This window comes from Vigna radiata, chromosome 1, assembly GCF_000741045.1.
Source record: "Vigna radiata var. radiata cultivar VC1973A chromosome 1, Vradiata_ver6, whole genome shotgun sequence".
In the NCBI taxonomy this organism is placed as follows: Eukaryota; Viridiplantae; Streptophyta; class Magnoliopsida; order Fabales; family Fabaceae; genus Vigna; species Vigna radiata.
The window spans coordinates 28,517,167-28,545,039 of record NC_028351.1 but is presented as its reverse complement, the minus strand read 5'-3'; the positions used below and the strand labels follow the sequence as shown (position 1 = coordinate 28,545,039).

General features: G+C 33.7%; 2 protein-coding genes across 6 annotated transcripts; one reads left to right on the top strand and one right to left on the bottom strand.

Annotated features, from left to right (window-relative positions):
• Window positions 1-12,635: 12,635 nt before the first annotated feature.
• On the top strand, window positions 12,636-14,645 carry LOC106760763. The gene is made up of 2 exons (XM_014644187.1): window positions 12,636-12,783; window positions 12,850-14,645. Exons 1-2 carry the CDS (start codon window positions 12,636-12,638, stop codon window positions 14,643-14,645), a joined length of 1,944 nt encoding a protein of 647 aa, XP_014499673.1.
• A 2,510-nt stretch (window positions 14,646-17,155) lies between these two features.
• LOC111241313 (regulatory-associated protein of TOR 1-like) lies at window positions 17,156-24,404 on the bottom strand. 5 transcript variants are annotated; one of them, XR_002667313.1, is made up of 2 exons: window positions 23,677-24,404; window positions 17,156-17,585 (listed from the first exon to the last, which is right to left on the bottom strand). XR_002667313.1 is itself a non-coding variant. In XM_022778927.1 (2 exons), exons 1-2 carry the CDS (start codon window positions 18,970-18,972, stop codon window positions 17,391-17,393), a joined length of 228 nt encoding a protein of 75 aa, XP_022634648.1. In that variant the 5' UTR covers window positions 18,973-19,136; the 3' UTR covers window positions 17,156-17,390. The 5 variants fall into 5 exon arrangements, 2 of the variants coding, with proteins under 2 accessions (XP_022634648.1, XP_022634646.1); XR_002667312.1 differs by lacking the exon at window positions 23,677-24,404 and adding an exon at window positions 17,912-18,377; XR_002667314.1 differs by lacking the exon at window positions 23,677-24,404 and adding an exon at window positions 17,978-18,377.
• Window positions 24,405-27,873: the final 3,469 nt, after the last annotated feature.

Here is a 27,873-nt window from a genome sequence, read left to right as displayed (position 1 = left end):
TATTCATTGTAATTATATCTGAAAATTGTGTAGAACACAATTTCTTCTATCAATTTTTCACTAAAAATTCTTCTTACAAATTACAACTTTTTTGTACACTCTTGCATGCATGTATTTATCACGTTATTTGCAAGACCATGAGCTCCTGATAAGAAAGTAAAGTAAATGGTTAAAATTATAAGCAATAGGAAAGCTAATTCTCAATATTATGAAAAAAATAATTAATAAAATGAAATCTAACTAAAAATGTAAAACTATGGAAACAAGTAAATATTTTGAGAGAGCACATACCAGTGTTGTAGGCAATGGACTTCATTAAGTCACAACTAGTAAAACATTTATAAATAGGATCAGAGGATAATTTGTTGCAGTGTGATCGACAATCTTCATAACATTTCTCATATAACTCAGGGGATTCAGGATTACATTTGATTGCACATTTAACATTGCATAAAAAACCATCAGTTTTGCTATTTAATTCAGCATGTGTAAAACTCAAAACAAACATCACCATAACTAAGACTCCAATAGCTTTTAACTCAACTTTTTCCATATTTTTTTTCTATGTTTTCTAAGGATTCAAAATATGAATAGAAGGAAAAGTCTTTGGTATTGTTTTCAAAAAGCTAACCATGAATTTATAGAGAAAAAATTATTATACTTTTTTACATTTAAAAATAATTAGTCAATAAAATTTATTTAAAAATAAAAATAATAGTAACTTATTTATTATTTTAACATATAATTACTTTAAATGTAAATTTTGATTGTTTCATATTTAAAACCCAATATTTAAATATAGAAAGCTAAACATGTAAGGAAAAAATATTATACTTTTTCCTTTTTAAAAATATTTAGTCGAAATATATTTTGAATTTAAATATTATTGTTTTGACTTTAAATATATTTAAGATATAATTACTTTAAATGTAAATTTTTTCTATGTTTCGTATTTAAATATAGAAAGCGAAACAGTTAAGGAAAAAAATATTATACTTTTTCATTCTTAAAAATATTTAGTCAATAAAAAATTATTTTGACAATAAATGTAATTATTTTGACTTTAAATATATTTAAGATATAATTACTTTTAAATGCATAATTAATATTTAAATATAGAAAGGTAGACACGTAAGGAAAAAAGTATTGTACTTTTTCATTCTTAAAAATATGCAGTAAATAAAAAATTATTATTTTATATATAATTTTATTATATAATTAATATAGGGTTAAATATGTTTTTTGTCCCTTAATTTTCGGTCAAAATTGGAATTAGTCTCTCTTCAAAACTTTGGTCTAATTTAGTCCCCCAACTTAAAAAATGTATGAATTTAGTCATTTTAACTAAATTTTGTTAGGTTTATTTGATGTTGCAAGCACTTTTCATAATAGCATTTGAGTTGTTTACACTGTTTGACACATATTTGCTTCAATGTCAACTGAGAAACACGTTTGAAACATCAGATAAAGTTAACAAAATTTGGTTAAAAGGACTAAATTCATACATTTCTAAAGTTGAGATACTAAATTAGGCCAAAGTTTTGAAGATGGACTAATTCCAATTTTCACTGAAAGTTAAGGGACCAAAAATATATTTAACCCATTAATATATTCAATGAATGTGATTTTTAACTATGTGTCATAAATGTTAAATATATCATTTAAATAGTTTATATAAAAGATTATTATATATATCTTAATATCTTGCTCACACACCTTAAATAATCACATTACACTATAATAATCGAGAAGGAATGTTACTTATTTATAGTTTTAATTCACATTATATCTTAATATCTTGCTCACGCACCTTAAATATTACTACTTTTTTTAGAATATTATGTAATTTTCTTCCTTAATGAAAATTGATGATAGTGTTGTTAAAACAAATTCTTCTATTTTATTAATACTCAAGTTGCAATATATACAGATGCCTTAATCTAATCAAAATCAATGTGATGCTCATATACTTCAACGGATGCTCTCCTTAAGAATGATCCATCAACCAAGCAAAGATGTAACCATAGATTCAAAGAACTACTCCTCACCAAGGAAAGTGTTTCACTCAAGCACTCTAAAGTGTATCAGTTAAGCACTCAAAAGTGTATCACTCAAACTCAAAGGTGTATATTGAGGTGTTGGTGTCTTTTTCACTCTGTTATCACAATGTCACAAATAAATTTTGCCTTTCATTTAACCATAATCAAACATAATCACAATCAATTCTTCATCACAAGGTCTTTTCATGGCTTGTAACATGGCTGGGCTAAGAAGGAAATTGGTTTTTCTGGTCAGCAAAATCCTTGAGTTAAGAGAGACATTTATGATTTCATCATTCAAGCAGAACCTCTCTTTCTTATTCCTAGTTTTCCCTTGCATTGAGCTTTTCTTTTATTTTCTTTTCTTTTCATTTTTCTTTTCCTTTTGCTTTTGCTTTTCATGTACTCACTTCTTAGCTCAATGATTTTTCTTTTTTTCTTTCTTTCTCAAATTTTCATAGCAACCCCAAACTTGAACCTTTATCAATACCTTATCAGATGTTCTCAACTTAACTCAAGGAAAAGATTTTCAAAAATGGTTTTTGAAACATGCATAAGGCTCAAGGTTCAAAGGTTAGAATAAATTGTTTTCGTTTTGTAGGATAAAATCATGTGAAGGCTAAAAAAAAGATAAGGGATAACAAAAGATAACCTTGATCATATTAAACCTGTAGGCAAGTAGTTCAATCACTGAAAATTTGGACAAAATCATTCATGCTTCCAAAGTAATAACAATTATTCACAAAAAGCTCTGAAGCCCAAACCTCACACAGGTAAACTCTCAAGTTCTAGAATTCAGATAAACACTCTGCTCAGTATCTCAATCAAATTTTACTTCAAGCACCTGTTTCAAACACTACGAGCCATCACTTGTATACATCACATCATGCATCATCTCAACATCAATCAATATACTAGAGCATCACAAAGCAATACTTATCACACAACAAAACATAATCGAACCAATGCAGTAAAGTTAATTCAAGCCAAGTACAATAACCTATACTAGAACATAAACACAAACATAAATTAGAAAGATAAGCTTAGAAAACTGGGTTGCCTCCCAGTAAGCGCTTCTTTAGCGTCACTAGCTTAACCCAATCTTCATCATCATAGCATCCATCAGTAGATGTTGTCAGTAACATCCATCAGTAGATGCTTAATCACATAGCATCCATTAGTAGATGCTAATATTTCTTATCTTCATTGGTATCCCTCAGTAGACACCAATCTTTCTCATCTTCATCGGCATCCATCAGTAGATGTCTAGTCAACATCCTCTTCCATAGCAACACCCATCAGTAGATGTTGTCATTCATCATCCTCATCATAGCAACATCCATCAGTAGATGTTGTAGAAGCATCCATCAATAGATGTTTACTGCCATCAGAAGCAACATTTAACCTAAAAAATTCAAATGCATAAAGAAAAAATCAAATCAAAACCACACAATTAAATCAACTGAAAAGAAAAGTTCAGTAAAATGGGTTACCATTCATCATAGCAGCATCCATCAGTAGATGTTGTTATCTGAATCCTCTTAGCATCCCTCAGTAGATGTTGTCCAACATCCATCAGCAAATGCTGTCATTATTGCAAAACAAAATCAAATCCACACCACACAAATAAATAAAATTAAAAAAAAACAAAATCAAAAACTGGGTTGCCTCCCCAGCAAGCGCTTCTTTAACGTCACTAGCTTGACCCACTACAATTGCGCTATGCCTCAATTGTTCCCTTTTTCTGGATATTTTTTTCTTCTTTTTTTTGAATTTTTTCAGGAATTTAATATAATCAAGAACCTGTTGTTGTGTCCCAATCATAGGAATCTTAATCTCTAACTTCTTGAAGATTTCCATGAAGCGCTCAAACTGTTTTTCCTTCTCCTTCCTATGATACTTCTTTGGGTGAGGAAAGGGTTTTTCATATGATTCTTTCTTTTTTTTCTCTCATCCTCTTCCTCTCTCTTTTTCTTTTTTTTTCCTCTCTTTTTCCTCCTTGGAACACTCCTTAGGGTACAAAAGATTTTTCTCAAATTTTTTCTTTTCTTTCTCAACCTCTTCTCTTTCTTTTCTCTCTTCTTCCACATTCTTTCCCCTTTCTTTTCTCTCAACCTCACTTTTTCTCTCTTCTTTTTCTTCCTCTTCCTTTACATTTTTCTCTTTTTCACTCAACCTTTCTTCTTTTCTTTCTATTTTTCCCTTATCTAAAACTTTGTCACTTCTAGTGATAATGGCTTGACATTCCTCCCTCGGGTTAACTTCCATATTGCCCCCAAAATCATCCACCTTTTGAAGTATGTGACTAAGCTGCCTCCCTATCCTTTTGAGTGTTGATTAAGTGCTTTTATGATGAGAATCAGACATATGCATTAACTGTTGAAGTGTGTCATCCATCTTAGCCATTCTTTCTAATAGAGAGAGTTGTTGTTGCCATTGTTGTTGTGGCAACCTATCAAATTGTTCGACAGCTTGCCCAAATTGATTTTGATCCATGTTTAAGTGAGGTTTCTGCCAGTGGTTGAAATTACCTGGTGGAATTGAGTGTCCATATAATCAACTTCTTGTCTAAATTGCATCCTGCAAGCACTAGACACAAAACCTTAGAAAACACTGTTAGCACAAAAACAATAAAAATAAACAAAACTAAACACCAAAAATAAAGATAAAAATAAAAATATGAAAAAGAAAAATAAAAATAAAGTCAAAGTTCATCAAGAATCACATAAATAGAATAGTTTAAACTGTGAGTCCCCGACAACGACACCAAAAACTTGTTGATGGATCGACAAGTGTACCGAATCGCACAAGTAATATAAAATGGTAAGACCAAGTATCGTGTCCTAAGAGACTCTCGGCACTAGACAATCGTGTGATAACTCAATTAATTAAGACTTAAAGAAAATGAGATCATTGGTTTCAAATGCAAAGATAGAAAACTAAATATGAATGCAGTTTGATCAATTGCAGAGTAGCATAGAGATGAATAAATGTTGTTTGTAATATGAGATGAGTATGTTGTTGGGGTTAGATTTCACCAAGTTCACTCTCATGTATATAAGAATTCTTCTTCATGCATTAGTGTTAACGTCACTCACTAAATCACTTAATCTCGATCCCTCGGCGAAATAAGTCTGTCCTTAATTACCAGTTCACACAATTCCTAGCATTTCTAGTAATTAATTGTGAAGATCAAGAGCTTAAGACGACCGAGACTCATAACCCAATCCCTGAGAAATATTGCTCTTGGGAGTTATTCAACAAGAACTTGAATTATAAGGAACCTCTCGGCACTCATGTAATTCATACATCATGTTATGAATGAGTTAAACAAAGCAAGCGTTGTAACAGATGAATTACCCTAACAATTAATGAAAAAACATATATTATTAAGAATCAATTCAAATACACGAGAGTTCACAAGGTTACATCATCCCCCAACAACAAATAAAGTTTAGTTCACCATAGACATGGTGAAACTAGATGAACAACAGAGAAGAATGAGATAGAAAAACCCTAAAAGTAGAATATGGAAGCTCATGCATCCAAATCCGTCTCCAGAGAGTGAAAGAGTGTGCTATTGCACTCCTCTTATCAAAGATACAAAACCTAGGGCATCTGGGTCCTTTAAATAAAGCGAAAACAGAACAGAAACAAGGTTAAGGCCTATGCCGCTAGCGCTCAACGCCCCACTTAGGGCTCCTGGGCGTGTTACGACACATCTTCTGGCGCTCAGCTCCCCTAAAAGGGCGCCCGAGTGAAAAATGACACTCAAACTGGTGCTCAGCGGTATTGAAGTGGTGCTAAGTGCTACCTTTTTATAGGATCCACCACTCAGCGTTACAAACTACCGCTCAGCGGCAGCAGCAACATTTCAACACTCTCTTTTTTGTTGTTTTGTTCGTCCCTTTTGAGTTCAAACTCCTGGATACTTTTGTTATTCTTCTAAATCATCTAATAACCTACCAAATCAAGAGACTTTAGTGATAAAATCATCAAGTATAACCTCAACTCTCTTATTCACAAAAGTAAAGAAAAAATATGAGTTAAAGCAAGTTTCTAAATAAGAAAGGGTGCATTTAATATCAAAATTACATCACAAATAACGATATTTTAAACCGTTATCAAGCCTTAAGCAAAGCAAAAGAAAAGAAAAGTAAGAGAAGGATAGAAAGGATGTGCTTAATGGATGAATAGTTGGGGTTAAGATGAGAATGGTTTCTCAATTGAAAGGAGAAAGAGAGATTCATGTTAAATGATGAAGTTATGAATTGTTTACTCTCTTGACTCAAAAAATTTTGTTGTCTAGAAAAATCAATTTTCTTTTTAGCCTAACCACGTTATAAACATTCTGTTTAGAACATATGAATTAAATATATTTTATGGTATTAAATATTTGATTTCTTGAAATATAATATTTATTTATTAATTTAATTATGTGTTGTATGTTTTTATCATTTTTATTTTTTGAATTAAATTTTCATTTGAAGGTTTTTTCCCTAAAATTTTTAAAATATTTTAATTAAATTTCTATTATTTAAAAGTAAGAACTTAAATATAAATATTCAAATTTTTAAAAACTTAAAATTTATTTTATTATTTAAATAGTTATCCATAAGTCAAACTAGTCAACTTCTCTTAATTACAATATTATGTCTAATTAATTGGGTGCATATTTTATTTGGTAATAATTTATTATTTGTAAAATATCAATTTTACAATAACATACATTAATTATAATAAAGAACTAGTTTGTTATAACATATTCAAAACACAAGATTTTGATATATCTTAATATGTTAATGATGATAAATTGATAATATAATATACAATATGTTTTAATGCATATAATCATTTGTGTATATCTCATTAATATTAGATTTCGTAGGGACTTTTAATAAAATGATTTAAGATAATATTTAGATATTATAAATTATATTGAAAATATTATATATATTTGGATGTTTACAGTGTTAAAAAACTTAATAATATTTTAATATTTGTGATAAAATATTTTATTTTTAATATTTTTATTATAGAAAAAATAATACAAAGAAATCGATAAATGCTTTTAAAATTTTTCTATAAATATAATTTAGGTAATTCAAATTTTGTTGTAAAACTATTGGGAGTTAATGATATAGACAAAAAAAATAACTCACTTTGAATACAAATTATTGTTTTATTTCATTATGTTTTGGTATTCACTTATAAAGCAGTTATAATTTATATAAAGATTATATAATTGTTTTCCAAAAAGTTCTTTTCATTCAACTATTTCAGCAAATAAAATTTAAAGTAATTATTACTTCTAGTTTTACGTGAGAAAATGTTTTCATATATATTTCACAAAATATTATTTTAATAATTTTTTCATAATTTTGATATTACTTTCTTACATCATTAAGGGATGACAATATTACCCTGTAAAATAACATCATTATAATATAAATTGATTATCCACTATGCAGTAATTATACGTTGCCACGTATCACCAATATTACCAATATTACAATGTTATCATTTAACAAAAGAAATAAAAGTAACACTTTTCATAAAGAATAAGAATTATATTAATACAAAATAGACACATTAAATAATTCTAAAATAAGTTAGAACAAAACACTCTTAATGATAAATTAAATATTTACACTTTTTTAATATTGCATATAAATAATTTAATTTATACATATATGTACAAAACATATATATATATATATATATATGGAGTGAAAGAGATGAAAGAGAAATGGTTGAGAGGAATGAGAGAAATGGGTAAGGGTTTGGGGGTTTCTTTTTTTATTTTTTTAATTTTGAGAATGAAAATTTTTAAAATACCCTTAATCTTAAAACTTAAAATTCATGATATATATGGATATTTTTGTCTACTGAAACTCGGTACACATTGCTAAAATGTACCAACCGAAAAACAGGTGTACGCAAGTTAGCAAACCCCATATATATATATATATATATATATATATATATATATATATATATATTAAATCAATTTTTATATAAATTATTTAAATACTATACTTAAAATTTATGACACATTCAATGATATATTAATTATAAAATTTATGACACATTCATTGACATTGATATACTTAAAAGTCATTTAAATATATATATATATATATATATATATATATATATATATATTTACAATTCATTGATATATTAATTATATAATGAAATAATATATAAAATAATAATATTTTTCCAATTAAAATATATCTTCTTTTACTAAATATTTTTAAGAAAGAAAAAGTATTATTTTTTTCTTTATAAATTCGTGTTTAGCTTTCTATATTTAAATATTGGATTTTAAATAGGAAACATAGTCAAAATTTACATTCAAATAATTAATCTTAAAATAATAAATAAGTTATTAATCTTTTTATTTTTAAATAAATTTTGTTGACTAATTATTTTTGAATGTAAAAGACTTTAATAATTATTTCTCTATAAATTCATGGTTAGCATTCTGAAAACAATACCAAAGACTTATCCTTCTATTCATATTTTAAATCCTTAAAAAATATAGAAAAGAGATATGAGAAAAGTTGAGATAAAAGCTATTGGAGTTTTAGTTATGGTCATGATTCTTTTTAATTTTACACATGCTGAATTAAATAGCAAAACTGATGGGTATATATGCAATGTTAAATGTGCAGTCAAATGTGAGACGAAATTATTCTCTCCATCATATGAAAAATGTGTTCAAGATTGTCGATCACACTGCAACAAATTATCCTCTGATCCTATTTATAAATGTTTTACTAGTTGTGACTTAATGAAGTCCATTGCCTACAACACCGGTATGTGTTCTCCAAATTATTTACTTGTTTCCATAGTTTTACTTTTTTATTTAGATTTCATTTTATTAATTATTTTTTTCATAACTTTGATAATTAGTTTTCTTATTGCTTATAATTTTAACCATTGACTTTACTTTCTTATCAGGGACTCATGGTCTTGCAAATAACGTGATGAATACATGCATGCAAGAGTGTACAAAAAAGTTGTAATTTGTAAGAACTTTTGAGTGAAAAATTGATAGTAGAAATTGTGTTCTACACAATTTTCAGAAATAATCTTAATCAATAAACAATGTTGATTTATTTTCATTCTTATTGTCTAACTACTTTCCTCCATCTTATGTCTTGTTGTAACTTGAGTATTGATAAAATTAAAAAACTAAATAAAATAAGAGAATTCTTTTTAACAATATTATCATTGATTTCCATTAAGGAAGAAAATTACAAAATATTCTAGAAAAAAGTGATATTTAAGGTGTGTAAGCAAGGTATTAAGATATAATGTGAATTAAAACTATAAATATGTAACATCCCTTATGGGTTATTGTAGTGTTTTAAGACAAAATTTTATTGAAAGAGTGTAATGTAATTAAGGTGACAATTTTAATAGTTTTAGTATTTTATAAATTTTAAAATAGTCTAGTTCAAGTCAAAACTATATTTAATAGATTTTGCTATGATTAAATTTCTTTTAAGGATAACCTAGCTTATAAGACCAAAAAAAATAAGATATCTAGAAAGGTGATTTAAACTTTGATTATGTTTATTAAAATAAGAAATAACATGTTAAATAGAAGTGAAGTGTAGTACAATTGGTTAGAGCTCATTGATATGGGTTAGACGTCAAGTGTTTGATTCTTGTTTTATAGATAATATATGTTTATTATCTATTTCCAATTTGTTTTATGTGCAAGTGTGATATGTATTAATATTCATAATAATTGTTGTGCCATATGTTTGATAAAAAAAATATTAATTAAAGTTGGGAGAGTCAAATTAATGTGTTAATTAAAGTAGTTTAGAAAAAACAAGGGATAACTTATTTCTTGTGATAATAGTTATATATTTTTGTATTTATATAAATTTTCTTTTGTTATATTATTTATAATTAATTATATAAATAATATTTCATTTGTGGAAATTAGAGTTTTAATATGGATTTGGATGGTTATAGTAATATTATATATATTAAGTATAATATAATTTGGCTTATATATGTGGTTAAAATATATAAATAATAATTATATTTTGTGATTTTGTAGTGTTTAAATATTATTATGAAACTAATGGGTTTTAACCATAACTTTTTCTACAGAACTCTAAATGAGATTAGGTTTTTTTTCCTGGAAAGTAGACTCAATTATCTTTCATTTGATATATAAAAAGTAGCACTTGGACCTGTGATGTGGTTGCAGTTATTTTTTTAAAATCTAGTCCAGAGAGTAAAAATGGTAAACCAAATACTAGACTAAACAAATATCTAAACAGAGTTAAATTAAATTAAATACAAAACTAAATTAAAGAAATTAAAAACAACTCAATCTACATTACAAATTTATTTAAAACATAAGAAATAAACAAACACAAACTCCTACTAGCAATATATATGACCAATGCATCTACTAATGAAATTGAAATTTCAAATGGCCTAAAAATAACCTTGAGACCGTGACCCATCTAACCAAGACTCACGTGATCAGTAAAACAATGTATGATAATTAAAAGTATTTCAACTTGAAAGCTTTTCAATATATATATATATATATATAATGTAAGAGACAAGTCTCGTTCATGCTTAAAGAAAGAAAATGAAAATTTGTGTGCACACCATTGAATCACTGTTTGCTTTTACCAATTGAACATCCATATTCCTTTCTCAAAAACCAAAATGAAGTCCACCTGCTGCACCATGAAAATCACTTACCTTTCTCTAAAAAAAACAACTCAATCACCAACTCTATCTAGGTGGCACTGTGGGCTTCATGCTTTTCAAGGCAATTGATTCAGCTTTCAAATGATAAGAAAAAAAAAAACAAGGAAAAAAAGAAGCATGGAAATGACGTGACATTGCTGCAGCTTCTCTCGGTTTCATCAATCTAAATAAAACTCTAGAATTGTTCAAAAGCAAAAAAAAGAACCAATGTAAGTGGTAGCTGGAGCTCTGCACCTCAACAACGTTTTCTTCTCTTCAACCGATGCCCATCAATGTCTCCATTTTCCAGAGAGTCTCCAACGTTTTCTCCCAAAAATTCACGTTCCAGCTCAAGTCCTCCCCAAATCCCTAGGTCTGAAAGTTACATCCTATGGTGGGGTCCACACATTTTTAAAAACCCTAAGGCCATGTCACTACTTTTTTTTACTATTGGGCTTAGTCTAACCTAACAAAAATTAGCCCAAAATTACAAAACTTAAGTCTACAAATTCTAAAACACTAGATTAAAGTTTAATTAATTCTAAAAAGAAATTGTAAAAATTCTTCAATTGCTTGTGCCCTTCCAAAAGTCTCCCAGTGTATTTCCAAAATTTCCCTGAAAATGAAAATAGGAATAATCAAGCTCAAATAATTCAAATTAATTAAAATATGAATTATTGGTCTAATTAAACCCAAATAGTGAAAATGACACAATAACTAAGAATTAAGCACAAATCATCAACACAATTCGGTGCGAAAAACTAAGTTAATGGTATAAAATATCGACTCATCAGCTAGGAACCAAGCGATTAATAGGGCCTAGAATATCTAGAATTCTTTGCTGGATTAGAGGTAAGAGGAACTGACATTGTTTTGCTGTTGTGTTTCCATAATGATGAGAATGGATATATGTGTAATGTTTTGAGATAGTTTTGAATCTCTTATATTTCTGTGACATATTTTGTTTAGTTACACTTTTGAATATATATGTGGGGCGACCATTATTGTTGAAAACTTATCATGCATTTGTTTAATATTTTTCAACTCTTTGAATGGGTGTTATAAAGGGTGTTGCTCGTGTGGTTTGTGTGTTATTGTTGCCATGTTTCTTTAGGTTCTTTAAGGTGTATTATAACCCAATACTATTGAAAGAAAAATAAGTGCATATGGTAGGAAAACTAATGGTGGGATCAAGGATTAAAAATGTTTTTTCTCTCTAATGCATGAAGCTTTAGGAGAATAATCTTGGAGTATATGTTAATGCAGTGTTTTTGTGGTTTGACAATGATATTAGCATAATGATTGTTTTATTGAAATATGGGTAACTTATGGAGAAATTTATAGTTAATATTAGATTAAATGCAATGCTTAAATTCTTCAAAATTTTATGCCATATATATTGTTATTTAGCATTAGGGTATTGAGGTGGTGTAACGAGTGGAAATAAATGGGTCACTGCAGGGGCAAAATGGGAAAAGGAAATGGAGGACAAAGATGAGTCACATGGCCACATGGCACCATCTACAGAAGATAGTGGCAGACACAGACACGTGAGGGAGAGAAAGGAGAATACACGGTTGAAGGATTTTGTGTGGGGAAAAGATGGTTACAAAAGGGAATTTAGTTAGGCAATGGAAACAAGAAATGATTGGAAATTCTTCTCTCTTTCTCTAGAGTATTCCTTCCATTGCTGATAACTTTCGTGTTGCAGTGTTTATATTGTTTTTTCCCATATACTGTGATACCATTTGAACTCATAGTGAGAAATAATACGTGCATATACTAAAATTTCTTGGTGCATATTGCTCTGTTTCTTAACACTGTTTCATTGGCTTATAACAACTGGTGCTTTCATTGAGCATGGCTGAGTCTTCCCCTTCAAATGACCTCCGGCAGATCCTGAAACTAATGCAGAAACGTGAACGCGAGCACGCAGCAGAGATGCAAGAACTCCGTAACGCCATTGCAGATTTGAAGGAGAACATGGCCCATGGAGGAGCGAACTCACGTCATACCTATGGACCATTTTAGGTCAAAAATGTCAAGCTGGATTTTCTGCGTTTTGATGGTTCAGACGTGTTACAATGGATATTTAAAGCGAAGCAATTTTTCGAGTATTACGATACTCCAGACGAACAACGATTGACCATAACAGCGATTCATTTTGAAAAAGAAGTGGTGTCATGGTATCAAATGATGCAAAGAAATAATCCCATCGTTTCCTGGAATACCTTTGTCCGCTCGTTAGAGTTGGAATTTGGCCCTTCACCCTTCGAATCCCCTAGATCTACCTTGTTTAAACTCAACCAATCCACCTCTGTCCATGAGTATTATGTGCAGTTTATAGCATTGGCTAACAAGATTTATGGTGTTAGTAGTGAAGCCCTTCTCGATTGTTTCATCAGTGGGCTGAAACCCGACATTCGTCGGGAGATCATAGCTCAAGCACCAAACACAATACTCAAAGCCATTTCTTTAGCCCGCCTATTTGAAGAGAAATACTCTTTCAAACCACGACCATACCACCCCAACACTTCCAAAAATACCACTCCAAACACATCACCTACTACTACTCAATCTTATACCAATCCCTCACAACAACCACTTCTCCCTACCCCTAACCAACGACCTTTTCCCCAGACCTTTCGCCCCAACACCATTAAACGTATGTCACCTGCGGAGATGCAATCACGTGGGGAAAAAGGGCTATGTTATACATGTGATGAAAAATTCACAGCAAACCATAAGTGCCCGAATCGTCAATATACCTTCCTCCAAGTTGAATATGAAAAGGAGGAGGAGCAGACTAATACCGACATTCCGGCCTTAGAACAACACCTCGAACACCATCTTTCTCTTAATGCCTTAAAGGGTGCTGCTGGTGTGGGAACTATGAGATTCCAGGGATCATTAAACGGCATGACTATTCAGATATTGTTGGATAGTGGGAGTTCTGATAATTTCTTGCAACCACGAATCGCTCATTGCCTTAGGCTTCCGGTGGAGGAGATGTCCTCACTGCAAGTTTTGGTAGGCAACGGAAATGCCATGTTGACTGAAGGGGTTATTAAAGAAATCCAGGTTAAGGTGCAAGGACATACACTTACACTTCCCGTGTACTTACTACCTGTTTCTGGTGCGGATTTGATATTAGGTGCTGCTTGGTTGGCTACTATCGGTCCACACATTGCGGATTATCGTTCATTAGCCTTAAAGTTTTATTTGGATAAAAAACTTATTACACTGCAAGGTGAGCTTCCAACTCTGCCCAATCCAGCCGAGCTACATCAGCTACATAGACTGTGCAAAACGGATGCTATTGCAGAGTTGTTTACCTTACAACTAACTCAACCTCTACCTCTAGAGGATGATGGCTTAGTTATACCAGAGAATATTGAACCAGAAATTGCACTTCTTCTTCACACTTACAGAATGATATTTGCCACACCAAAGGGCCTTCCCCCGAATAGATCTCAGAACCATTCCATTCCCCTCTTGCCGGATGTGCATGCTGTGAGAGTCAGGCCCTATAAATACCCTCATAGTCAGCAACAACAGATTGAAAGTATGGTTCACCAGATGTTGGCGGAAGGCATTATTACCCACATCACCAGCTCCTTTTCATCTCCATTTATTCTGGTAAAAAAGAAAGATGGTACTTGGAGATTTTGTACTGACTACAGGGCCTTGAATGCTGTCACAATCAAAGACAGATTTCCTATACCAACCGTGGAAGAATTACTAGATGAATTATTTGGTGCTAAATTTTTCTCTAAGTTGGATATTCGATCAGGCTATCACCAAATATTTGTCCATCCAGCTGACAGATGCAAAACTGCTTTTAGAACCCATCAAGGCCACTATGAATGACTTGTCATGCCATTTGGATTAACAAATGCACCAACAACTTTTCAAGCTCTCATGAATTTGTAAAAGTTATCCAAATGCACCACTATTTCAAGACTTTCTAAGAAAATTTGTGTTGTTGTTTTTTTTTTTTATGACATCCTCGTCTACAGTCCTTTGTGGTCTGCTCATCTTGCTCACTTAGAAACAGTTTTGCATATCTTGAAAGAAAAGCAATTATATGCCAAGTTATCCAAATGCTCTTTTGGTCTCTCTCAAGTTGATTACTTAGGCCACATTGTCTCGGGGAATGGAGTAGCAATGGATGATAGCAAAGTATATTATGTATTTGTAAAAGTTACGTGTATATTATGTATTTGTAAATAATATCAACATATATTAGGTGTTATATATATATATAGACGTGTGCGTATGTATGTATTAAACATGCAGGGTTCTTTAATATTTGAGATAAATCCAAAAGGTCTAGTGTGGTTGGTTTTGGCAATAGATTATGTTTTATGATATTAAAGTGTATTTAACTTGGTTTATTGGAAAGAGGTGTATGCATGGAAATTTGTACTAAATGACCTGTGACCCTACGAGAGGGTGACTCAATACCGTATTTGGGATTCAAAGGGTCAGCTATTCATAACCTTAGTAATGGGTTAGTAATTGTTCAGAGGGGAAATAGGGTGTCACAGGTTTATTAGTATTTTATGTATATTGTGGTTGTTATCTATGTTTATCCCTTATAAATATTTTATGTATATTATGGTTGTTATCTATGTTTATCCCTTATAAATGGCAAGGCAGGAAATATGTGACGTAATGTCTAGGCAATATTTTATAAAGTATTGATTGAAACCTGTATTGTAGTGATTTAAATTGTAATGCACATATAATTGTCGAGGACTTCTAACCATGTATTTTTATGTTTTTTACAGTGGTTAGGAGAAGGGTTGTGGTGGTTTTATAAACATATTGTTAACTGGATCTGAAAATCCCATTTTGGTAAGTAGGTCTTGTTTTGATAAAAAGGATCGTAAAAGTCCTATTTTGGTAAGTAGGTTCTGTTTTGGTAAACAGGATCGTAAAAGTCCTGTTTTGGTAAGTAGGTCTTATTTTGGTAAATAGGTTGAGGGACAAGAGTATAGAGAAAATATAGTGGTTAATGGTTAGTGGTAATGGTTGTAGTATTTCTATATGAAGCTTTGGTGTTGTACATGAAGTCTAATAATTTTATATTGTGTTGTCGTGTTTTTACCGTAAGTCGTGTTTATTTTATATGATGTTTTAATGTTGTATATGAAGCCATAGTGATTAATATTGTGTCATGGTTTTTTTTTTATAGAAAACGTTAGTATCTTCTATGATGTAATAATGTTTCTCGAATGCATGGTGACGTGAGATACTTAGTGTGCATTTTGGAAATGTTCCTAGGAAATCAATGATGATTGAAATGTTATGAGCTTATGTCTTAATTGATAATTGTATTCTTATGTTATATCATTATCTGTGAGTTAGATGTTAATTCTGTTAGTTCACCCTTGCATTGGTGGTGATGGTTTCCACCTGTGATGGTCGTATTTATACGGAAGCAGATGATATTACAGATGTTGTTATTGATGATATCGAAACGGTGAAGAACGAGAAACGAGTGAAGAATTATTTTCTGGGTTTTCAAAAGAATGTTTCTTTTGATTTATTTAAACAAAGTATAAATAGTTTAGTATGTTATTTCAAGTTGTAATTAGATTAATTATTATTTTGCATGTTTTTATTTATTTTCATGATAACTTGATAAAATTTAAAATTTTTACTATATTGTGATGGTATGAGAGTTTTATTTTCATAAATAATGGATGTTCTTTTACTTACACTAACATCCTAAATGGGAATGTTACATAGCTTGACTCATAATATAGACACTAGTACAGTCAGGAGAAACAATATCGGTTCTTTTAACCCATAGACACAGCGGTTCCTGAACCGAGACATATTCAGATGAGATAAAAAATGGTAGACTTTTGATCTCTGTTCTGAACCGAGACATAAAAAGAAAGATTATTGCCTCGGTTCAAAGTTACCTGAAACAGTAAAATTTTTTATTTTTTTAATTTTTTTTACGCATGACTTTATGCCTCGGTTCCACGGTAGGATATTTTTTCTTTAGAATTCCTGAATCAGAATGATGAGATGAATCATCTAACAGCGGGACCATGCATGATTCCCAAACTAGTAAGAGGACTGCTAGAGGAGACCCGTCCATCTCGAACTACTGGAGAATTGTCACTTCCAAAATGCTAAAGCTGTTGTGGCCAAAAGCAAATCGTGCTAAAGCTGACAGTTGAAAAAAAAGTCAACAACATGCCTCAGATCCATTTCTAAAGTATACCAGCCCTCCTATACTCTATTGACAATATTAAGTTGTCTTAGACTATAGACCGATAACAGCATTGCAATAAAATTAGAAGATACAATTAGAAACACAAGTATAAAGATAATTTTAGAAGCAAGTTTGGTTACTTTTTCTGCAGATACTTTCTTTCTTATTCACCAGTAACAATTACTTTGTTTTAAGGCTTGTCATATTTCTCTAAGTTCAAAAACAACCAGCTGTTCGGAACTTGTATGCAAATCATTATAAAATTGCAATGATGATATATATTAAAAACAACAACCTCCTGTCTGAGCTCTACCAATCTAATCACAAGAAAATTAAATGTATTCAAAAATTCAAAACAAAATATAGCATCAGATGCTTAATCACCTACCTAATGCTACCTCTGCCCTCACCAATGGACTCCCATCTGAAGCAACACCTAACATACTCTTAACTATACTAACTTCAGCCCTAAACTTTTCATCATCGTCGCATTCTTCATCGCCACCAACACTTCTACATGTATCAAATCCCATATCAAGAAGGGTACCCAGTGCAAAAACAGCAGATGCCCTAACCTGTAAAACAATAAATTGCATGACTAAATTTATTTGATTAATTCATCAAAAATTGTAATCATCTTGCAACTGGAAATAGAACCAATAAGTATGGCATAAACCTCTGGCTGGGGTTCAGACAATAGAGGAGCAAATATAAAAGCTAGAGGCCTCATAGTTTTTCTAAGGTCTCCAGTACTCTCCTAGTTATACACGGTGCACATTTAAAACTATGATACAACCTTACTTGTGAGACAAAAATTAGCTTACTCGAATTTATGGCCTATGATTATGCTGATTAACTAGCATCACTATTATAATAATTTCCTTGTGGATCAAAGTGTTACCTAGTGCAGTTTTGATCCATATAATGGTACGTATGAGGAAGTTCTGAGAAAGGTTTTGTGGCGTACTTGACTTTTTGTGCATTTGAAAGTGTGTATGAGTAGCCTCTGAACACTGGTAGCACATGTTTGGTGGATATATTTAATTTATATGGTAAGCTTTTCCTTAGAAATAGTTGAGAATGTTTAAGCAACAGGTGAAGGTGCAGAGAGTGAGAGGGTGAAATTTGTGGTGTTGTGATTTGATGCAGTGAAGAGAAGATATAGCCTTAATGAGTGGATCTAATAATTGAATGTGTGGTGTAAACGACAGTTAAGTATAACAATCAAAGAAGGAAAGTGGAGGTGCCTTGTAAAGTCTAACCCAATGCATTTATGTAGGGTAACGTGTTCTAAGGTTGCCAATCAGAATTTTTTATGTCCCTGTCAATTATTTAACCACTTCCAATATTTAGATCTTCCCACTCACACACACCCAAGACAAAACGACAAAAATTCATTTAGATATTCATTTCAATTTCCAATCAAACCTCCGTGCTAATCTTAAAAACTCGAAAATTCTACGTCATCGAATCATAACTTACAACAATTTTTAAGCTAAGGAATCGTGCTACGAATCTAAGGGTAAGCTCATATATATATATATATATATATATATATATATAAACCAATTGTTTATGCATCTGAGAAGTCTTCCCACAATTTCCCCACACATAGGCAAAGTTGTTATTAAACTTAAATTAGAAATTTATTTCTTTTCTGTTAGTATTCCTAAATAATATTAATGGTTTTAGGTCTCTTAGTATTCCTAGACAGCATTAATAGTTTTAGGTCTCTTAGTATTCTTAGACAACATTAATAGTTTTAGGTGGCAAATGAATCATGACTTATCTCTAGTATTTGAAAAGACAAAAACTTTTCATTTATCTCTAGCATATGAAGAGACAAACCTCTCCCCATAAATAATTGTATCAGCTCATTTTGAAAAATGCAGATAGAAGAAAGTTGTTTACTTTGAAAAAGCTGCCAACCTCATTGCCTTCTTGTTGCCAACAAATTGACATTAGAGCGTGAGTGTAAGGTGAGAGTGAGAGAGACCCGTGACACACAGAGAGGAGCGACTAAACAATTTTGTGAGGTGTGTGAGTTGAGTGTAAACACCTGAGAGAAATGGCAGGTCTAACCAATGGCATCCCGCTACCCAAGTTGACGAAAGACGTTAACTATGACAACTGGAAGGTGCAGATAAAGGCTCTTCTCAGCTCCCAAGATAATTGGGACGTGGTCGAGACTGGTTATAAGGAACCGGGGAGCACAAATGGATATTCAAATGCCCAGTTGAATGTGTTGAAGGTCGTTCGAGCTAAAGACAAGGCGGCTTTATATCTGTTATACCGAGCTGTTGACGAATTCGGCTTTGAGAAGATACCAATGCAAAATCTTCCAAAGAAGCATGGGATACACTCGAAAAGGCAAACAAAGGAGACGAACGAGTGAAGCAGGTCCGACTTCAAACCCTTAGGCGCGAGTTTGAAAACATGAGGATGAACGAGTCTGAAAGCGTATCCGAGTTCATTACTCGGGTGGAGACTGTGGTGAATAAACTGAATCAGAATGGTGAGAATCATTCATCAAACTGAGTTGTTGAAAAGATTCTAAGGTCATTGGGAGATGATTTCGAGAATCTCGTATGCGCAATAGAGGAGTTCAAGGATCTATCAACACTCACCGTTGAAGAGCTTGTTGGGTCCCTAGAAGCACATGAGCAAAGACGGAAAAGAAAAAGGGGGGAGTCCCTTGAACAGGCTCTTCAGGCAAAGGAAACAATAAAAAAGGATAATGTGTTTTATGCTCAAAGTACTAGAGGCCAAGGAAGAGGCAGAAGCCAAGGTGGTAGAGGAAGAGGAGAACGAAGAAATGAGCAAGTCGGCCAACAAAACCGGCGTGGCCGAGGTCAGGCCCAAGGTGGTCGAGGTCAGACTCGGGGTGGTCAGACAAACTCAAGCAACATTGAATGCTATAACTGTGGGAGGTATGAGCAGCTTGCCAAGGATTGCTACTCGGTAAAATGCTTTAATTGTGGAAAGATGAGCCATATTTCCAAGGATTGTAGATCTGAGAAGAAAAATGAGGAGCCAATAAACTTCCTTGTCGAGAAAGAAGATGAAGGATTTTTGCTAGTGACAAATATTCCAGAAACCGAGGTCAAACCGAGTTGTTCTAATAATTCGGTTTGGTACTTGGACAACGACACAAGTAACCATATGTGTGGCAATGAGAGTTTATTCAAAGTACTTTCAAAGGTGGAATCCAGATCCATTTCTTTCGGCGATGCTTCGAAAGTAACCGTCAAAGGTCAAGGAACAATATGGTACCAATAGGGAAATTGGCAAATCGGAGTGATCAGAGATGTATATTATGTACCCGATCTCAAAAGCAACATACTGAGCATGGGACAGATAAGGGAGAAGGGGTACTGAGTTTTGATTAAGGACCGAGAATTACAACTAAGAGATAAACTTGGGAGGCCCATCGCCCAAGTAGAAATGAAGAAAAATCGCATGTACAAACTTGAGTTGAAAATAGTTCAAGACAAATGCATGCAACTTGATATGGAGGATGAAGCTATGAAGTGGCATTTGCTGTTCGGTCATCTTCACTTCGGAGGGTTGACCTAGTTGGTGAAAAAGGAGATGGTGCTCGGACTGCCTAAAATGGAATTCGAAAAGAGGTTCTGTGAAGAATGTGTAATTGGAAAGCAAGCGAGGACTTCTTTCCCGCGAAGCTTTGAGTACCGAGCAAAGAACCAGCTTGAACTGATCCATACCGACTTATGTGGGCCAATAACTCCAGAATCATTTAGTGGTAAGAGATACTTTGTTTCTTTCATTGATGATTTCTCAAGGAAGACGTGGGTTTATTTTTTGAAGGAGAAGTCATAAGTATTTGAAACTTTCAAGAAGTTCAAAGTAATGGTACAGAAAGAAACAAACAAAGTCATCAAAACAGTCCGATCTGACAGAGGAGGCGAGTTCACTTCTGCCGAGTTCAACAAATACTGCGAGGAACATGGAATTAAGCATTTCTTAATGGCTGCGTATTCTCCGCAGCAAAACGGTGTAGTAGAACGAAAGAACCGAACCATTCTCGACATGGTTCGATCTATGTTGAAAGGGAAGAATATGCCGAAGAAGTTTTGGGCAGAGGCCGTGCAATGCACAGTCTATGTGCAAAATAGATGTCCACATGCAAAGTTGGGAGAGAAGACGCCTCAAGAGATTTGGAGCGGTGTGAAGCCGAGTGTCTCTCATCTAAAGGTGTTCGGTAGCGTGGCCTATGGGCAAGTACCAAGTCAACACAGGACAAAACTAAAAGATCGGAGCAAGAAGTACATATTTATCGGGTATGATAAAAATTCTAAAGCTTATAAACTATTTCATCCTGTTAACAAGAAAGTAGTAGTGAGCCGAGATGTTCACGTGGAGGAAACAAAGGAGTGGTGCTGGAGTAACTCGGTCGGAAAAGAAACTAGCTCGGAGATTTTTGTACCTTCAACAACAACAACGATCGAGTCCTCAGATGAAGAAACCGAGCCACAACCTAGGATGAGGAGTCTACAGGAAATATACGACACTACAAATGAAGTTCATGTTGTATGTCTTCTAGCTGACTCTGTGAACTTGAGTTTTGAGAAAGCTATCCAAGAAGAGAAGTGGAGAGCAACCATGGATGAGTAGATTGGAGCGATTGAACGCAACAAAACTTGGGAATTGACCGACCTTCCCGAAGGAGCTCGACCCATTGGAGTAAAATGGGTGTACAAGAAGAAGATGAATGTTGAGGGAAAGGTTGAGTGTTATAAGGCTCGACTTGTGGTAAAGGGCTATAGACAAAAGGAGGGGATAAACTATGATGAAGTATTTGCTCCTGTCACAAGAATGGAGTCAATCTGACTCTTAATCTTGTTAGCTGCTCAGAACCAATGGCCAATTCAACAGATGGATGTGAAGTTTGCCTTTCTAAATGGAGTGCTGAAAGAGGAGGTGTACGTTGAGCAACCACTTGGGTACATGAAGAGAGGGGATGAAAAGAAAGTGTTGAGATTGAAAAAGGCCCTTTATGGACTGAAGAGGCTCCCCGTGCATGGAATGAGAGAATTGATGGGTATTTCAAGAAAAGTGGGTACGAGCAATGTCGGCAAGAACATGCTTTGTACACAAAGAAATCAGAAAAGGATATGATGGTAGTTGCTCTATATGTCAACGACCTCATATTCACCGGAAGCAACACGAAGCTGATAAAGGAGTTTAAGGAGGCAATGGAAAAAGAGTTCGAGATGACAAACTTAGGCTTGATGAAATATTTTCTTGGCCTGGAAGTGAAGCAATCGGAGGAAGGGATTTTTATATCCCAAGAGAGGTACGCACTTGAAATTTTAAAGAAGTTTAAAATGGAGGACTGCAACCCAGTTTCTACTCCAATGGAACCAGGCACTAAACTCTCCAAGCTATACACATTGGAAGGCCTTGAAGAGAATTCTGAGATATATTCGAGGTACCCTATCACTTGGTCTTTTCTATTCAAAATCAGATGACTATCGACTAGTGGGCTACTCGGATAGCGATTGGTGTGGTGATGTTGATGACCGAATAAGTACTTCGGGTTACTTATTCCAACTTGGAAATGCGAATTTTACTTAGCTGTCTAAGAAGCAACCCATTGTAACCTTGTCTATGTGTCAAGAGGAGTATGTGGCGGCCTCTTGGAGCATGTGTCATGCAGTTTGGCTTTTAAATTTATTAAGGCATTTGGGAGTGATCCAAGATGAAGGGACTGTGATCCGAGTTGATAACAAGTCGGCGATCGAGTTGGAAAAGAACCCAGTTAATCACGGAAGGAGCTAGCACATCGACGTTCGTTTTCATTTCATCCGAGAACAAGTAAGAGAAGGAGAGGTCAAGTTGGAGCATGTTGAAAGCCGAACTCAAGCCGTAGACATTTTTACCAAGCCATTGCCGACCATATTACTTGAGAATTGCAAAAGACTTATTGGAATGAGAAATGGAAAAAGTATTTAAGTTTATAGGGGAGATTTGTTATTAAACTTAAATTAGAAATTTATTTCTTGTCTATTTGTATTCCTAGATAACATTAATGGTTTTAGGTCTCTTAGTATTCCTAGACAACATTAATAGTTTTAGGTCTCTTACTATTCCTCGACAACATTAATAGTTTTAGGTGGCAAAGGAATCATGACTTATCTCTACTATTTGAATAGACAAAAACTTTTCATTTATCTCTACCATATGAAGAGACAAACCTCTCCCCATAAATAATTGTATTAGCTCATTTTGAAAAATGCAGAAAGAAGAAAGTTGTTTACTTTGAAAAAGTTGCCAACCTCTTTGCCTTCTTGTTGCCAACAAAAGCAACCGAAGGAAAGGGGTTCAGTTTGTGAATCATTAGGACATGAACTCTGAAGGTGCTTTAAGCAGACATGAATCAAACCAGCTTCCATACAAGCTTCTTGGCCCCGTCTATGACCGTCCACAATCACAGCCAAAACTAAAGCAGCCATTTCCCGTTGCTCTGGCAAAAGAGGCATATCATGCTACAATTTATCTCTCATCCTTAACTCTCACTAAACGTTCTCCTTTAATCAACAGATTCCTAATCTAAAACTAAAACTAATTCTTTCTCACCCAACACAGTCATAAATAACATGGCGGCAATGGAACTTCAAAGGGAGCAATTTTAAGAAAACTTACCATGAAGAACAAAGAAAAACAATGAATGCCATTGAGGCAGCGGCGAAGTCCAACGTTGCAGCGGTGACGGTGACTGGAATGGAGGCACGGACACGACACAGAAATGCAACAACGAAGATGGAGAAACAGAGGCACCAACGTGCATGAGAGGATGCTTTGCCTAAGAGCAATGGACGAACAAAATCTTCGCCGCAGAGAGCAATGGAAGCGCGACCAAGGAAGAAGAAAAACCAGTTTTGCGGGGAGAAGAAAGAGGAACAATGGTGGAGGAGCGAAGGGAGGCGGTCAAAAACACGACGAAGGCAAGGCTGGCAAGGGAGATGCGCGACGAGCAGCAATGGTGGAGATGCCGAGGAAGTAGAGACGATAGCAGCGGCAGAAATGGTGGACGCAATGAAGCTTTTGGATGCAACGACGACAGTAGAGAACGAAACACAATGTGTGTAGGGTTAATTTTGGCTGGGTGAAAGTATAAAAGAAATATTGCTTCGGTTATTACGTCAACAGAAGTAATAAAGCCATACTGCTTCAGTTATTCAGGCCAACCGATTCCTAAAAATGCATTATACGCATCGGGTCCAAGTAAAACTGAAGCATAAAAGCTTCACCTGGTTTACTCAGTTTCACAACAGACCTTTATGCCTCGGTTTTCTGACTAACCGAGGTAGTAGGGCTATTTAAAAATTATTGCAAGGTAGACAGGCAGTAGGAGGCGGGAAAATGTGAAACATTATGCCTCGGGTCCTATTTTAGCCGAGGTAATACGCGCTTTATGCCTCGGTTCCCTATGAACCAAGGCCGATAAGGTCGTTGAATTTGTAAAAATGCCACCGCGTCTCCATATGCAGCGGTTTTTGTAAAAACGATGCCTATACGGCGCGTTAAAAACCAGTTTTTTTAATAGTGAGCTCCTTTTTTATTATTAACGTCTCAATATGTGTCTCTTTAAATATAAAGTTTCTTCATTAGGTAACTATATTAACCCAATATTTTCTTCTTTGCAAATAGAGAGAAAAGGAAGAGGTAAGAAAGTTATGTTCAGATTGTTTGGGAAGAAAGATTGCTTATAAGTGTATATACACTAGTGAAAAATGGCCTTTAACGTCACCGTATAACGTTTGACCACTGATAACACTCTAAATTTGTTTATTTTTCTGTGTTTAGAAATAATTTTTAGTTCATCTTTGTTCTTAATTGTATGGAATTAGATTAGTTTTTGGTTTTTCTGTTAAATCATAGGTTTTGTAAAATTTTAGTTAAAAGTAGGTTTTTAGATATAATTTTTAGTCTTTGTTAATAATTAGAAAATTAATAATTTTTTCTAAAAAAATGTGTTAATAAAAATATTTTCCTTTATTTTTAATTGTTGAAATGCCTTGCTCTTATTTGTTGATGTGTTCTGAGTTAAATTGCAGGAAAGCATGTGGTCATCTGGGCTTATCTTGATTGAATGGTTTTGGTTGGAAATTGGGACGCTGAAAGTCAAATTGGGCCATTGCATTGAATTTAGCTGCTGATTAGAAGCTTTGTGCTGCAGAAAATGAATTGGGTCATAGAAGATGCTGGATTGGTAAAGAAATTGGGCCTATTCGTCTATTGATTGGAAGCAAATTGGAACGTTGCTGCCATTGGAGTAAATTGGTGGTTGATTTTGTTTGAAGCTGCTGAAGCAATTAAATTGGGCCCTGATAAATTGGGTTGCACACTTGGCCCACCACTACTGCTGATTTAATTGGGATGGTGTTGAAGAAGTTAATTGGGCTGCCAATGCTGGGATGGGCTTAAGTGAAACGGTGAGTTTCACTGGAGGCAGCAGTTGGGGTCATTGTAGAGCAGTTCATTTGAGAAAAAAAAAAGAACATTCCCGTGAGCACTTTCAATTTGGAGAAAGCTCCCTCGAGCTATGGCTCATGCGCGAGAGAAAGAGGCTCCCATGCCCCAAATGTTACATAATCAGAAGCGACCTGACCAGAGCTGCCCGAAAGTGGCTGACCAAAGCTGAACTGGCAAAGAGGACGCTGAAGTGATCGGAGGGTTTAGAGAGACACTCGAAGTAAATGAAGAGAGACCGTCCGATTGAAGACGAGAGTGAAGCGTCAAGGTTTTTCTTCTCCTTCTGAACTCTAACCCTATAAAAGGGGAATGTAAATAGAATTTAGTAGGAATCGCGAGAGGGTGACAGACTCCGCGAAATTTTGTGTGTGGTGAAGGGTGACAGACTCCACCCGAGAGATTTTGAGAGCGAGTAGTTAGGGTTTATGCCTTTTTCTTAGTGTAGCTGCTGGATTCTTTGGTTCTTGATCGAGAGTCACGGTGGTGATAGCCCGTGAGTATCTCGACATTGCTTTTACAGTAGAAATTTCTTGTACTTTTCATTTTACGTTTAATAAAATCTTCATTCCTGTTGATTTTCCTTTCGAGATTACATTTTCTGCTTCTGTTTGATTCCTTTATGATGCTTAGTTGATTCTATAATTAGTTTCTACTATTGATTTACTTTCTTTGCAATTTAAGATTTTGCGCTATGATGCCAACTATTGAATTTTGGTTTTGGTACTCTGATATTGCACAATAACTTTCATTGTTAGATTCTATGCTTTTAGTTTTTAGGTTTTTTATTTCTTTCTTGATTTGAATTTTAATTTCTCTATTTTTACTCAAGTTCTGCTTCAGTGTACATTTCAATTTCATGGATTCTTTACCATTGGTCCAAGCTGGTTAGCATTTAGGATTTTAATTACAATTTGCATGTCTAGTATCTTCGTAAATCAGTAGATCATGTTAGGTATGGAAGTTAGGTTCTATTTTCTGTTTTAGGCAATTAGACTCTTATTTTCTTTTATTTTCTTTCCATTCCATTTTCTTTTTTCTTTTAAATAGTTTGCAGATTTTAGTTTTAATTCTTTTTTTTATTTCATTCTTTTAGTGTCCCCACCTTGTTTCATAGTAATAGTTAGTAAATAATACAAGGTTTTAACTCTACATTTCAAAATTTAATTTTGTCGAGTCTACGGATTGATATCTTGGTCAGCCTATATTACATTAGTGGGGACCAATTTTGTTCTGCTTTAGGCGACTAAAAGGCAGTTTAACAAATGGCGCCGTTGCCGAGGACTCGACGAGTTAAGTCTTAGAGTGTTAGGTTAGTCTTGTCTAGTTTTTTTTTTCTTTTCTTTGATAGATTTTCGCTTGAGTTTTGTATTAGAAATTTTAGAGGTCTGATTGGTTTTATTCTGGTTTAGCAATTGGTAAGCATGGATCAGTTCTCTACATACGGTAATTTCTTTTTTCCTTATAATGCTCAACCACCAAGATTTGACATGTTTTATGAGCACGTCCTTGAAGAATTTTTGCAGCCAGCTGATAACGGTTGAAAAACAGTTATTTTCATACTTGATTTTGATATTAAATCACACCCTTCATGACTTAGAATTAGCTTGAAATCATGCATTTTTATTAAGTTAGAGAATAAGAGAGTCAAAGTTGGTTTTCTTGGTTTTATGCTTTGTTTCCCTTCATTTTGTATGTTTTTGGAATGAATTGAAAGAAAGGTTGAAGTATTAAATGGTTGGAGTGCTGAAAAGTCAACCAGAATCCAGAAAAGTCAACCAGTCAACCAGAAAAGTCAACCAATCAACCAGAAAAGTTGACCAGAGCCTTGAGCGGTTGACCAGGGCGCTGAGCGATTGACTAGGGCGCTGAGCGGTCAGTTTTTGGCGCTGAGCGGTCCTGCGATTAGGGGCAAACCGCTGAGCGGTCAAATTAGGGGCTGAGCGATTGTCAGTTTTTATATTGCGGATTCTATAATCTTTCTGTTATCTTTTTGGCTTATAAATATCCCTGTGTGACTTGAAACCCTAATCTTTAGCAGATGAAGACGACACAACACTCTTTTCAATCCTTGGAGGAGGATTTTGGATGTAGGAGCTCCAATATACCAAATCTAGGGTTTATTTTTTCATTATTTCCATTCAATTCATCTAGTTCATCATGATTGTGGTGAACTAAACCCTTTGTTGTTGGGGAACAATGTAATCTTTTGAAACTCTCATTTATCCAAATTCTTATTTATTTCATATGCTTGTCATATACTTGTTTATCAATTGTTGGGTTCTCATCTATGCTTAATGCTTTTATTGTTTAACTCATTCAATAAGAGTCATTTGTCTGTATTGATATGGGGACATATGGTAATGT

Excerpts from the sequence above, each read along its gene's own strand:
- LOC111241313 (XM_022778925.1), bottom strand. The coding sequence starts at position 17,740 with ATGAGGCCTCTAGCTTTTATATTTGCTCCTCTATTGTCTGAACCCCAG. Across the intron at positions 17,586-17,686 it reads TGTCTGAACCCCAGCCAGAG|GTTAGGGCATCTGCTGTTTT; the intron begins GTTTATGCCATA and ends ATTGTTTTACAG.
- LOC106760763 (XM_014644187.1), top strand. The coding sequence starts at position 12,636 with ATGGCTGAGTCTTCCCCTTCAAATGACCTCCGGCAGATCCTGAAACTA. Across the intron at positions 12,784-12,849 it reads CCATGGAGGAGCGAACTCAC|ACGTGTTACAATGGATATTT; the intron begins GTCATACCTATG and ends TTGATGGTTCAG.